At 46.4% G+C, this 14279-nt stretch overlaps 1 protein-coding gene and 1 non-coding gene across 2 annotated transcripts; both read left to right on the forward strand.

Moving 5' to 3' along the window:
* The first annotated feature begins 2865 nt into the window (after positions 1-2865).
* On the forward strand, positions 2866-7280 carry Rpl6 (ribosomal protein L6). The gene is made up of 7 exons (XM_021162542.1): positions 2866-2917; positions 3766-4023; positions 4114-4215; positions 5014-5157; positions 5491-5539; positions 6723-6907; positions 7096-7280. Exons 2-7 carry the CDS (start codon positions 3766-3768, stop codon positions 7246-7248), a joined length of 891 nt encoding a protein of 296 aa, XP_021018201.1. The 5' UTR covers positions 2866-2917; the 3' UTR covers positions 7249-7280.
* Positions 3375-3504, forward strand: LOC115031185. The gene has a single exon (XR_003836805.1). It is a non-coding gene; the product is annotated as a small nucleolar RNA SNORA42/SNORA80 family (small nucleolar RNA).
* Positions 7281-14279: the final 6999 nt, after the last annotated feature.

Below are 14279 nucleotides of genomic sequence, written 5' to 3' on the forward strand. Positions count from 1 at the left end.
TGATGGCCGACTAGGCCATCTTTCGTTACATCTTTTTTTTCAAGACAGGGTTTCTTTGTGTAGTCCTGGCTGTCCTGGAACTCACTCTGTAGACCAGGCTGGCCTTGAACTCAGAAATCCACCTGCCTCTGCCTCCTAAGTTCTGGGATAGCAACAACGGCCAAGAAGTACTTTCCTCTGGAAACACACAGAGACACACACACTATCTAGTTAGCTAAAAAATAGAATAATTAACTTTCTTCTTAAGACTCTGCTTGGACAGTAAATGAGCCTCACCATCATAAAATTCAACAATTGATAATCAGACTGGAGCTGGGCATGGTACAGCATGCCTTTGATCTTAGTACTTGACAGGCAGAAGCTTTGTTCAAGTTCAGCCTGGTCTATTGATGCTGTCTTGAAAAACCAGAAGTGGAGCTTAAGAAATGGCTCAACGGTTAGGAGCACTGACTGCCCTTCCAGAGGTCCTGAGTTCAGTTCCCAGCAACCACATGATGGCTCACAACTATTTATTTACTTATTTCAAGATTTATTTATTTACTATATGCAAGTACACTGTAGTTGTCTTCAGACACACCAGAAGAGAGCATCAGATTTCGTTATGGATGGTTGTGAGCCACCATGTGGTTGCTGGCATTTGAACTTGGGACCTTTGGAAGAGCAATCAGTGCTCTTAACTGCTGAGCCATCTCACCAGCCCCAGCTCACAGCTAATTATAACAGGATCTGATGCCCTCTTCTGGCATGTAGCTATATATGCAGATAGAGCATGCATACATTAAATAAATATTTCAAAAAGAAAAACTAGAAGGGCTGGGGAAGAGAGAGAGAGTCGGATTGTACTCTAAGGTCTTCACATTGCTCTGTTTTCTGTGGTCTTCAATGTCATGAGGTCTTTAGAGGCAGCCCACCACTCCCATTTTCACCTTTAACCACAGCCAGAGAAAGCAAAGAGATTCCTGGAGACTCAACCATGAAGATGGGGTTTAGAGCCAAATTGAAGGGCCACAGACATGGCTCAGTGGGTCAGGTGCTTGCTACAAAGTTCTGAGTTCCATCCATGGGACCCATATTGTGGGACAACAAAAGTGGTCCCTGGAAGTTGTCCTCGGACCTCCACCCACACAACACACACACACACACACACACACACACACAGAAAGTCAAGAGAAAAGCTCCTACCACTAGCAACAGGTAACAGACAAGTAGAAGACAATAGAAATCAGGTGTACATGTCCTTCTAAGCACTATGAGGTAGAGGATAATTGTTATGTGCAGGGCCTGTGATGACCTAAGTCCTCTTAAGATGATGACTGATCTCTAGGCCTCATGTAGTAGAGAGAGCCGACATCCCCTAGTTGTCCACTGACTTCCATCTGCATGCCGGGGCATGCATCCACCCCCAACTCCCACATGCTCACATAAGCATGCATATAAAATAAAATGTAATAAAAAGTATGGCACTGTCAGGTATACAGTGTCATTTTTCAAAGGATAGTAGCTTATTTTAAAATGTAATATGAACAAAAAAAGTTTTATTTTAAATCTTATTTATTTTTTCCTATTTTAAATTTGTTTATTTTGTTTTGGGGGCAGGGTTTGTTTGTATAGCCTTGGCTCTGGCTCTCCTAGAACTAGCTTTGTAGTTCAGGCTGGCCTCAAACTCACAGAGATCTACTGGTCTCTGCCTTCCTAGTGCTGGGATTGAAGAGGTGTGCCACCACTGTCAGAATTTTTTTTTATTTTATTTTATTTATTTTTTATTTTTTTAAGATTTATTTATTGATTATAAGCTGTCTTCAGACACTCCAGAAGAGGGAGTCAGATCTCGTTACGGATGGTTGTGAGCCACCATTTGGTTACTGGGATTTGAACTCTGGACCTTTAGGAAGAGCAGTCGGGTGCTCTTACCCACTGAGCCATCTCACCAGCCCCAGAATTTTTTTTAAAGATTTATTTATTTATTTATTTATTTATTTATTTTGGGTTTTCGAGACAGGGTTTCTCTGTATAGCCCTGGCAAGATTTATTTATCTTATGTATATGATTACACTACACTGTAGCTGTCTTCAGACACACCAGAAGAGGGCATGGGATCCCATTACAGATGGTTATGAGCCACCACGTGATCGCTGGAAATTGAACTCAAAAAACTCTGGAAGAGCAGCCAGTGCTTACTTAACCACTGGGCCATCTTCCAACCCTAACTTTTAGTTTTTAATTATTATTTTGATTGTGTGTGCCCACGGAGGTTAGATAGAACATAACTCTGGCTGGGCGTGGTGGCGCACGCCTTTAATCCCAGCACTCGGGAGGCAGAGGCAGGCGGATTTCTGAGTTCGAGGCCAGCCTGGTCTACAAAGTGAGTGCCAGGACAGCCAGGGGTACACAGAGAAACCCTGTCTCGAAAAACCAAAAAAAAAAAAAAAAAAAAAAACCCTGTCTCAAAAAAAAAAAAAAAAAAAAAAAAAAAAAAAAAAAAAAAAAAAAAAAAAAAAAAAAAACCCCGTCCCAAAAAAAAAAAAAAAAAAAGAAAGAAAGAAAGAAAGAAAAGAAAAGAAAAAGAGAAAAAGGTGGAGGAGGAGGAGGAGGAGGAGGAGAAGAAGAAGAAGAAGAAGAAGAAGTAACTCTGCAAAGTCCTTTCTTCCACCACATGAGTCGCAAGGCTCAAAGTCTGTTCATCATTTTAGGAGAACGCACTTTTACTCGCTCAGCCATCTTAGCTGCTCTTACCTATTGGGATAGGGGTGGGCGCTGGGAGGACGTTCCCTAATCAGGACTAGGTGCATTGCCACAGTGAAAAGAAAAACTACATTTCCCATGATGTCCCATACAGGAAGGAAGTGATCTCGGCCACCTCCCGTCATTGCTTATAGACCGGAAGCCGCTGCCTTAGTTCTCTTTCCCGTCTTGCAAGGTAGGAATGGCGGGCGTCTGTGTGGCAGCGGCTTTCGGGACCCCAATCCTCGTCCATCCGAAATTGGGGGACATCCGGGGGCCACTACCCAGGGCCGCCTATGGTCGGGATCACTCGTCAGGTCTCTCGAGAGCTTCATTTCTGTCAGCGTGGGTTGGCGGGGGGCGAAGAACGAGCGTAGCGCCGGAGATGGTCGCTGGGCCCTGTCGGCTGCCGTAGCCTGGGGAGGGTTGGAGGGCCTGTGTGGCGACTTGGGACCCTGTAGTTGGGGTTCCAGAACCTTCTGCTGAGCCTGCCTTGGCCACGTTGGGCTTCGCGACTGAAGGTGGGGAACCGCGTCCCCGGAAGACGCCCGGAGAGCACCGCTGTGGGCTACTTTGCGGAGCTGGGGCCTTCGTGGTGGCTTCGGGACCTAGGGCGACACCAGAGGGGGAGGTCTCAGGTGTTCCGTGCTGATGCATGGGTTTGGATTTATGGCAGGCCCGTTCCCCTGGGTCTGTCATAGTGTCCCGTGCTAGAGCAACCCGTGGCCCCGAACCATTGCCTGGCCTCTGTAGGCTGCTGGCACTGAAGTGGGTCGCACAGAAGAGCCTCGAGGTTCTGGGCTTCCTTGCCTGTGTAGACGCTAGCAAAGATTGTTTTTGGTTTTCTGATCACAAGAAACAGAAGAATAAGATAAGGAACCACAAAAAGATTTTTAGCAAAAAAAAAAAAAAAGAAACCCTAATAGTGCTAGATACTTAACCCTGTGTTTGGAAGGAAGAGTCGTTGAAAGCATCAGAGGATGGTTTTGATACTGGCTTGTTGACAAATGGTTGATAAAATGCCTTTATTGTTTATATCCCTAGATGGCGGGTGAAAAGGCGCCTGATACAAAGGAGAAGAAACCTGCGGCCAAGAAGGCTGGCAGTGATGCTGCTGCCTCCCGTCCCCGGGCCGCCAAAGCAGCCAAAAAGGTTGGCCCTAAGGTTAAAAAGCCCAAGAAGGCGAAGCCCCATTGCAGCCGAAACCCTGTCCTGGTGAGAGGAATTGGCAGGTACTCCCGATCTGCTATGTACTCCAGGAAGGCCTTGTACAAAAGGAAATACTCGGCTGCCAAGACCAAGGTAGGAGAGGGAAGGGATGGCCCACTACGATGCCTTATTCCTGCGTTTGAGGTCTGCCAGGATCCTGGGTTGATGGATTTGTCTTTGTAGGTTGAGAAGAAGAAGAAAAAGGAGAAGGTCCTTGCTACTGTCACCAAAACAGTTGGTGGGGACAAGAACGGTGGAACCCGGGTGGTGAAGCTTCGAAAAATGGTGAGATCTAGTTTGGGTTGCTTTCCTTGGGGTTAGGGTTGAGGCTTGTCTGAAAGAGGCTATGTCAGTCAAGTCTAGTTGGGATAAGTTCTCAGACTGGGGGTGTAGTTCATCGTTGGACCAGCACACTGGGGTTCTGGCTAGTCTATTGCTGGCAAGTGGAAAGTGAATATTTAAACTTGTGGTATTGATGTCTAGTTTTCCTTCTTGAAAAACCTGGGTGTGTTCCTTCTGCCAAGGTAGAAGAGGTATGGCGTCCTTTTGTACCTTTGCCTCAGGTAGTCTGATCTGAAACTCCCTTCTGTCCCACCTTCCCCATATTTGGCTATGACCTTAACTCCGAAGGAAGAAGTATGTTAGAGTTACTAGCCCCAAGGAAAGCTTGGGAATGGGTGGAAAGATGCCTCAGGGTAAGGGGACAATGCAATTCCCAGCCTCTGCTACAGGCTGTTTCCAGCCACCTGGAACTCCCACTCCCAAGGGTAACTCAGTGGCACTTGGCATACCCAGGGACACATACAAACAGCATTTCTTTCATCCCAGCCCTCAGGGGGTAAAGGTAGGCTGATCTCAATGTTCTAAGCCACCCAGGGCTACAGAGAAACCCTGTCTGAGAAAGCAAAACAAGCCAAACAATATTTTTAAAGGTTAGAGTGTCTGTCTCCGGTGTGCGAGAGGTTCCTTTCCATGTTGTTAGTGGGGCTTGACTCTTGGGGTTTTCAAGGCTGTGTCTTTGAATGCAGCTCTGGTGGACTGAGCAGATTGCTCAATGGCGTGTGGTACGGGTGCTCTCTCCAGCCTAGGTATTATCCCACTGAAGACGTGCCTCGGAAGCTGCTGAGCCATGGCAAGAAGCCCTTCAGCCAGCACGTGAGAAGGCTACGCTCCAGCATCACTCCCGGAACTGTCCTGATCATCCTCACTGGGCGCCACAGGGGCAAGGTGAGGAGTGTCCCCAGGGCCTGGCATGGGGGAGCAGCAGATCCTGGTCCTCCCGTGCCTGGTGCATCCTGCTTTTTGATGTACCATAAATATTTTCTTGTTCTCTGTAACAAGCTTTTAACCCCATAGTAAATGCTGTTATGAATGCCAGAGTCTGTTTCTGTCCCATCAGTGCTAGGACGAAAGGCATGTATCACCTCACTTCCTTTTGACAAGGTCTCATGTAGCCCAGTCTAGACTTGACCCGGAGTGAGTGCTGGATGTCTTCATGCTTGTACTTTGGTTAATTCTGAGGGAGGTTTAATTGTCATTTTTTTTCTATTTGACTTCCAGAGAGTGGTTTTCCTGAAGCAGCTGGACAGTGGCTTGCTGCTTGTGACTGGTAAGAAAATCCTTGGTCTTTTTGTTTTGACAGCAGAACCTTGGACTCTTTCCCTTCTCAGATACTAATGCTACATGATAAATGGACAGTGATGTTCCCTTCTAACACAGCTTGCTTAGGTTAGTGGACATATTCTTCTTGAGTGGACTATACTTTTTTTTGTTTTGTTTTTGTTTTTCAAGACGGTTTCTCTGTGTAGCCCTGGCTGTCCTGGAACTCACTCTGTAGACCAAGCTGGCCTCGAACTCAGAAATCTGCCTGCCTCTGTCTCCCAAGTGCTGGGGTTAAAGGCATGCGCCACCACGCCTGACACGAGTGGACTATACTTCTTAAATGATCCGTCCTGGTTTTATATAGGATGACCCCCATTTCTGCCCAGATTCCCTGGTAAACCTGGGTATGGTAGAGCTTCATGGGGACCCAAGCATTTTTATTAAGGACCACGGTCACAGAGCACCACCCTTGGGATTGCAGGTGCATATCACCTGCACTGTGATAGGAGACAGGTCTTGTGTAGACCCGGCTGGCCTCAGATCTGCAGGACTCTGTACCCTGAAATTTAGGTTCATCCCCACCCCCTTTCAGTTTTGGAGGTCAGAGGACGACAACTCAGGCCTTCCTGTCTTGTTGACTGACCATCCCTGTTTTATTTTTCTGTAGCAGTCAAGGGTTTAATTTGAGCAAGAATATTTTTTATACTGGCCAGATGTGCTTAACAGCCTGACTTTGATCCCTGAGACCTGTATAATAAAAGGAGAAAAGGGAGTTGTACAAGTTGTCCCCTCACCTCCAGTGGTGTGTGGCAGACAGATGTACTTGCACCTACGCAGAATGTCCCAAACCCAGCACTGATGCGGATCTCAAGGACAGGTGGTTCAGCCAGCCTCTGTGAAAGATCCTCTTCTCACCTGGGTCCCTTGAAAGGGGGTGGAGTGGATGGCATGGGGTTTTCTCCCCAAGATGAGATGTGAGCACTCAGGGTACCAGGAATGTAAAAAGGGTCATATCTCTGCCCCACCCAATTAACATTTTAGTTAAAGACAAATCGAAAGGACCAGACTGGCCTCAAACTCCAGAGATTTGCCTTCCTCTCTGCTGAAATTACAGGCATGTGCTACCTACCATGCCTGGACCAAATCTTAACTGTTTGATGTTCTTATTCAAATTTGTATTTTTCCTATAGGGCCTCTTGTCATCAACAGAGTTCCTCTGCGCAGAACACACCAGAAGTTTGTCATTGCCACCTCTACAAAAGTTGATATCAGCGATGTTAAAATCCCCAAACACCTGACTGACGCTTATTTCAAGAAGAAGCAGCTGCGCAAGCCCAGGCATCAGGAGGGCGAGATCTTCGACACGGAGAAGGAGGTGAGCTCTTCTGTGAACTCTGGTGGCCTGCTCTCCAGGTGGGAATGGGTAGAGGAGGCTACTTAGTGTTAAACCCATGAAGCGATTATAGTGTGGCAGTCTGAGTAGGCAAGCTCCAAGGAAAGGTTGGGAGTAGGTGGGGCTGTTCCTGCCATCCTGGTTCTTACCGTTTCCTTTTCTCTGTTTAGAAATACGAGGTTACAGAGCAGCGGAAGGCTGATCAGAAAGCTGTGGACTCGCAGATTCTGCCAAAGATTAAAGCTGTTCCTCAGCTCCAGGGCTACCTGCGCTCTCAGTTCTCCCTGACAAACGGGATGTATCCTCACAAACTGGTCTTCTAAATGTTAACCTAATTAAACAACTTCACATGTTCTTTTGGTGTCCTTTTGTGTGTTGTATGTGTACATGTTTGTTGGGTGAGTGTTTTGCTGGTGTTCCAGTGTCTTCCTCTGGCCCATTCTGGGAAGAGTACCTCCTGCTTAGTCTGAAGCATGTGAGCTAGGCTAGTCCACTGGATCCTGCTCTCTCTGCCGCATCCCCAGCTGGCTTTGGATTAGAGGCACATACACTGCCATGGCTGCCTTTTACTGTGGGTGTGGCTTTGCCCCCCTTTTTTTAAGCAAATAGAAAATGCTGCTGACTATACCAGATGTTTTTTGACTAGACTCAAGACTTTCTCAGGGTGAGAATTTAAGCACAAAAACCATCTCCAAGGTTCACAAACCTTGAGAGTGGGGTTGCATGGGAACAGTGTGTGCTGAGGGCCTGATCCCTCAAAGCTTTGTTACCAGTATTCTTGGCTTAAAATTTATTAGTGGCATTTTCTTGCATCTTCAATGGACTGCTGACTTGTGAACAGATCAAAACTAAATTGTGTGAAAGATGACAAGGGTCTTTACAAACCACGTCATCTAGTCATTGCAATTGTGGATTTTGGGTCATTCATCATACTCAGCCCAGTTTTTAGCCAGACAGCATATGTACTATATAGGTAAATGGTATTACTTTGTGGGTACATACTATGACATTCATGGAAAGCATTCCTCTTCAGCTAGGCATGGTGGTAAGTAAATTTCCACGTGTATTTTTGTTCCTGGTGTCCTCAGAGGTCAAAAGACAGCCTTATCCTTTGGGACTGGAGTTAAGGACACCAGATGGAGGGGCTGGGCAGTGGTGGCCCACGCCTTTGATCCCAGCACTTGGGAGGCAGAGGCAGGTGATCTCTGAGTTCGAGGCCAGCCTGGTCTACAAAGTGAGTTCCAGGGCTATACAGAGAAACCCAGTCTCGAAAGACAAAAAAAAAAAAAAAGCATACCAGATGCAGTAAGCTGCCAAGGTAAGGTCATTGCTAGGATTCTAACCCCAGTCTGCTACAAGAGCCATCTTTCCAGCATCACTGTGTGGATGCATGTGTATCACAAATATACCTGGTGTCTAAGGTCAAGAGAGGGCATCGAACCCCACCCCCAACACAACCACAGGCCATGCCAGTAGTGTGCTGTATTGTGAGGTCTTGCTTTGCTGGGTTAATGACTTCTGACTACTAGGGATCCTAGATGACATTGGATGATCTGTCAGTTTTTAATGCCTTGGTAAGTACCAGAATGCCCCATTTTTACATTGTAATGAATGATTCCTTGAGTGGGAGCTTTGCTTTGGGACAGTTCCTCTGTAGTCCTGGCTGCCCTGGACTCTAAGCTAGGCTGGCCTCACCTCTGCCTTTGAATGCTAGGATAAAGGCATGCACCATCACTTCCAGCTACAGAACTTAGTTCTCTTAGATGGTCCTATAATTGTCTTACAACACTATAACTGCATTTCTTAACACTTCTAAGATCAGTAGTTCCCAGCCTGTGGGTCACTGTCCATTTGGGGTCACCTACCAGGTATTTATGACTCATAACAGTAAGATTACACCTTTAGCCGGGCGTGGTGGCGCACGCCTTTAGTCCCAGCACTCGGGAGGCAGAGGCAGGTGGATTTCTGAGTTCGAGGCCAGCCAGGGCTACACAGAGAAACCCTGTCTCGAAAAACCAAAAAATAAAAAAATAAAAAATAAAAAAAAAAAAGATTACACCTTTATAAAGGAGCAAGGGCATATTACGCTTGCAGGGTTTCTGGAACATGAGGAACTGTTGAGGGGTTGGCAGTCGGCATTAGGAAGGATGAGAGGCACTGCTTTAGAATTTGTAGCATGTCACAAAGCATACAGCTTACTGAGCTGCCTGGAAAGTGGTAGCTTACTCCTGTCCCATAGTATTCTAGTGTAGGGAGTGTGTGACTGCCTTAACTGTTGGAAAGCATGTTGAGCTATTTATTACTCATGGATAAAGTCTGTGCTGCTATAGTCTGTGGACATGTTGATTTGCTTGGGTTAAGTACCCCGTGCTAGCCTACATGAGTGTTTTATATATATATACTAGTGTTCTGTATAGTACAGTAGTTAGCTGGCCAATGAGCAGCCTTTCTGATAGTTTGAGGGCTTCTTGATCCTCCTGCCTTTTCCCGGGATTTCTGAGATTAAGGTAGAAATCACTATGTTCCCTTTGTGGACTGCTGATGGAACCTGGAGCTGCATGCCAGTTCTGTAAGCACTATCCACGCATGGACTTCCCCAGCCAGACTATCTGTGAAACTTATTAAGTACCTGGATGGGGACAGGAGGGCAGCTGCACCTGACTAATGCATCTTTGAAGCAAGTCTGTCCCTGGTCTTGTCACCAGTAAGTGGTTCTTCACAACTCTGCTTCCACTGTCCCTTTGGCAGGCAACAAGGCTGTCTGATGGGCCCACCCTGCCAGTTCGCCATGTGGTTGCTGGAAATTGAGCTCTGGATCTCTGGAAGAGCAGTCAGTACTCTTACTGATGAGCCATCTTTCCAGCCATAAATCCCCCCCCCCCAAAATTAAAGGATAATTATTTATTATTATTTGGTTTTTCAAAACAGGGGTAATTCTCAAATGCATGTGGACAAGTGTGTACCAAAGTGTGCTTAAAGAGGTCAGAGGTCAGCTAAGCCAAAGTTAGCAAGTGTAGAGGCTGGGGAGAAGGCTAAGAGCATACTGCTTCCAGAGGACCCTGGTTTAATTCCCAGCACCCACATGGAAGCTCACAGCTGTCTGACACCCTCACACAAATATGTATGCAGGCAAAGCATCAATGCACATAAAAAGTCAGCAAGGGATTTTGCCTCGGAGCCATATTACTGGCCCTATATTGGCTTGCTACCTATATGAATGTTTTACCTGCATGTGTATTTATGTGCGTCATATGTGCTCCTGGTGCCCTTGAAGATTAGAAGAGGACATCAGCTACCCCTGGAACTGAAGTCATGGCAGTTGGGAGCTGTCATTTAAGTTCTGGGAACAGACCCTCAACTTTTGGTAGAGCAGTCCCCATTCTTAACCATTAAGTTATCTCTTCAGACCCTGTATCAACTTTCTTGAAGTTTTTCTCATTCTGGCTTCCTGCTTGCAAACTTAGGACATGCTTTTCAAACAAATGGATTGATTACCCTTCCCCCATGTTTCTCACCAGGAATTAGGCCAGGTCTGTACTTAGCAAAAATAAATCACAATGAAAAATCTGCTTCCCACAGTGCTTCCTCTGGCCTAACCTGAACCCGAACCAGGAGCAAGACAACTCTTTAGATCAACGCCAGGGCCACACTTTAAAAAAAACTGGTTTTTTCCCCATATGTGCTGATGACACAGAAGGTAAGCTTACCAGTGTGAGCAGAGAGAAGCTAAATGTTTCTACTGCAGATTCACCCCAGCTCTTTGGTGCACGCACAGGTATGTCACTGAAACACAAGGGTTCCATTGGGGTTCAGATACTAACAGAAAGGATTAAGAAAGGAATGTGGAAGGTGCTTAGTGGGGAAGAGCACTTGGTCAACAAACATGAGGACCTGGGTTCGAATCCCAACACCTACGTAAGAAGCAGTTGCCTGTGGCCTCAGGATTAGAGGGTGGAGACAGTAGATCCGGCAAGCGCATTGGCTGGCCACTAGGCAGACTAGTGAGCAAGCTTCCAGTTCAATGAGAGACCTTGTCTTAAGGGAATAAAGCAGAGAGTGATAGAGGACTCACGAGCAAAGAGCTGTGCATCAGTGCATTCACATTTGGACAACCATGCATATATATGCAGACATATATACACATGCATATACAAAGATCGTTAGACATGCATATACACATGTGTATACACACATGAATATACAAATAGAGACTCATACATGTAGGGACATACACAGGCACGTGCAGACACATATTTGCATATAGAAGACACTACATAGGCCCTGGTTGTTTTTTTTGTTTTGTTTTGGTTTTGGTTTTAGTTTTTTGGTTTTTTTCCAGACAGGGTAGACCAGGCTGGCCTTGAACTCAAATCCGCCTGCCTCTGCCTCCCGCATGCGCCACCATGCACTTTGTTTTTTGAGATAACGTCTCCCTGCATACCCCTGGCTGTCCTGAAACTCACTCTGTACACCAGGCTGCCTCTGCCTCTGTGTCTGGCTCTGATGTAAACTTTTTTTTTTTTTTTTTTTTCTGAGACAGGGTTTCTCTGTGTAGCCCTGGCTGTCCTGGAACTCACTCTGTAGACCAGGCTGGCCTCGGACTCAGAAATCCGCCTGCCTCTGCCTCCCAAGTGCTGGGATTAAAGGTGTGTGCCACCACACCTGGCTTTGATGTAAACTTTTAATAATTATTTAAACAACCACCAGGGGATAGAGAAATGCCTCAGCAGTTTAAAGCACTTCTTGCCCTTACAGAGAACTCAGGTTCTTCAATTCCCAGAACCCACGAGGTGGCTCACAACCGTCTGTATTCCCAGTCTCAGAAGATCCAACGCCCTTTTTTGACCTCTGAAGGCACCAGGCACTCACATGGTTGCCGCAGACCCTTTTGGTCCCTTGTCTGCGTGGAACGGGTCTGTTGTGCAGGTGGGCAAGGAGTTGGTGGGAATTGATAGACAGACTCGACACAAGGGAGTGTGGATCTGAATGTAATTTGTCAAATCAAGCATCAAACTTTTTATACAGAAGAAAATAGGGAAGCCGGGCGTGGTGGCGCACGCCTTTAGTCCCAGCACTCGGGAGGCAGAGGCAGGCGGATTTCTGAGTTCGAGGCCAGCCTGGTCTACAAAGTGAGTGCCAGGACAGCCAGGGCTACACAGAGAAACCCTGTCTCGAAAAACCCAAAAAAAAAAAAAAAAAAAAAAAAAAAAAAAAAAAAAAAAAAAGAAAATAGGGAAGTTGGGTGACACACTGGCAAGGTACAAAGAGGTTTCTGGTTTCTTACACAAAACAGAGGAATGCAAACACGGAAGGACTGGCAGGAACCAACTGGGGTAAAGTTCAATGTTAACAACTGGGATCAAAAACAGCTGTGTGCCATGCCTGGCTTAAAAAATAATTAAAAAAAAAAAAAAACAACCAAGTATGCTGTACATGTCACTGAGAGAGGGTTGAGGCAAGAAGAAGTTCAAGGCCAGCCTTTGTCTATGTAGTGAGTTTAAGGCTAATCTGAGTTTCAAGAGATCCAGTTTCCAAAAATGTGGGCCACCCACCACTGGGATTGTTTTTGTAGTAGGAATGAATGAATATTTCTACAGATTTCCAACCTGAAATATGTAATTTAAGGCAACAATGCCTCGGCAGCCCACGAGGGGGCGCTGAGGGCACAGAGCATCCTTTGGCTGTCCAAGGGAATGGCATCTTGAAGATCGTAGTATTCAAAGTCGCTTCATCTTGGGGGTTTTCCTCAAAGCCAAGGCTGTTCCTTAGTTCTGCTAATCCAGTGGGGCTCCAAGAAGATTTTCTAGAATCCCTTTCATCGGATTTCTTTGCTTTTCTGCTCGCACTCCCACCCAAGAGCAGAAAAATAAGGCGACCCAAAAATGAACCTGGCCTACCGGATTCCTTATAAAGGAGATAGCAGAGTGTGCTTCCTCTTTGATACCGCGATCAGTGGTATGGGAATAATCGCCGCTCCGGGTTCATGTGTGTTTCACAGATGTGTTTTTATACTTTTTCCTGTCTTTGTCAATTCCCTTATAGATTTGCCTGGCAGCTCTTTCTAGAACTCTCTTTTAGCTGTACTCAGCTTCGGAGCAACTGCTTATCTCCGTGCCACACTTGCATGTTTGGGCACCCAAGACGGATTACAGACCCAGTTCAGACAATCAGCTAGAACAGAAATGCCAACAAACGGGCGAGACATTGCAAAATCCCCGAGGGGCCCTAGCCTGAGCCAAGGCCAGCAGCAGGAGTGCTAAACGTCCATTGATAAACTCACCCTGTCTGTCTTGGGGAGTTACTGCTCCCACACGGGTGGGTGACGGACAGGTGTCTTCCCGCTTGTACCCTCTTCCTCTGAGCTCTTGACAAGGGGCTGTGCCGGGACAGCATGGCCCCTTTCCCCATCTTGATTCTTTGTTCTCCAACCCCCCAAAACAAACAAACAAAGAAAGAAACAAATAAATAAGGTACAGAGGATAATTCCAGCTGGATGTTTGTATCCACTTGTAATCCCAGGACTGGAGGTGGTGGTAGAAGGATTAAGAAGTTTAAAGTCATTCATGGCTACAGAGCAAGTTCGAGGCCAGCTTGGGAGCCCTTGTCAAGAAAGAGAGATGGCAGCCGGGCAGTGGTGGCACACACCTTTAATCCCAGCACTTGGGAGGCAGAGGCAGGTGGATTTCTGAGTTCGAGGCCAGCCTGGTCTACAGAGTTCCAGGACAGAGACACAGAGAAACCCTGTCTTGGAAAAAGAGAGAGAGAGAGAGAGAGAGAGAGAGAGAGAGAGAGAGAGCGAGAGAGCGGGAGTGATGGCTCAGCAGTTGAGAGCCTTTGTTCTCACAGAAGGCTGGCGTTCAGTCTCAGTTCTAGGGAATCCAATGCCTTGCTCTTCACTCTGAGGCCACCAGGCACACATGTGGTGCACACGTTATAATAAAATGAATAAAAAATTAGAAAGAAGGAGGAAGGGCGCAATTAAAAAAAAAAAAAAGAAGAAGAAGAAGTCCTAAGTCATCCATTGGGGATGTAGCTCAATTGGCAGAGGGCTTTCTCAGAGTTCTCTGATGTCACCAGGCTTGCACAGGATGCACAGATATGCCTGAGGAAAACACACCCACTCCTGTAAAATAAGATCAATACATTTGTTTTGTTTTCTCCAGACAGAGTTTCTGTGTAGCCCTGGTTGTCTGGAACTCGCTCTGTAGACTCCTATCCAGCTACTTCTGACCCCATGTTGGGATTAAAGGCATCACTACCCCACTTAGATAATTTTGTTTGTTTGTTTGTTTGTTTTTGTTTCGAGACAGGGTTTCTCTGTGTAGCCATGGCTGTCCTGGAACTCACTTTGTAG

Source organism: Mus caroli, chromosome 5 (genome assembly GCF_900094665.2).
Source record: "Mus caroli chromosome 5, CAROLI_EIJ_v1.1, whole genome shotgun sequence".
Lineage (NCBI taxonomy): Eukaryota > Metazoa > Chordata > Mammalia > Rodentia > Muridae > Mus > Mus caroli.

Coding starts and splice junctions, on each gene's coding strand:
- Rpl6 (XM_021162542.1), top strand. CDS start 3,766: ATGGCGGGTGAAAAGGCGCCTGATACAAAGGAGAAGAAACCTGCGGCC. Junction 4,024..4,113: donor ACTCGGCTGCCAAGACCAAG/GTAGGAGAGGGA, acceptor TTGTCTTTGTAG/GTTGAGAAGAAGAAGAAAAA. Junction 4,216..5,013: donor TGGTGAAGCTTCGAAAAATG/GTGAGATCTAGT, acceptor TGCTCTCTCCAG/CCTAGGTATTATCCCACTGA.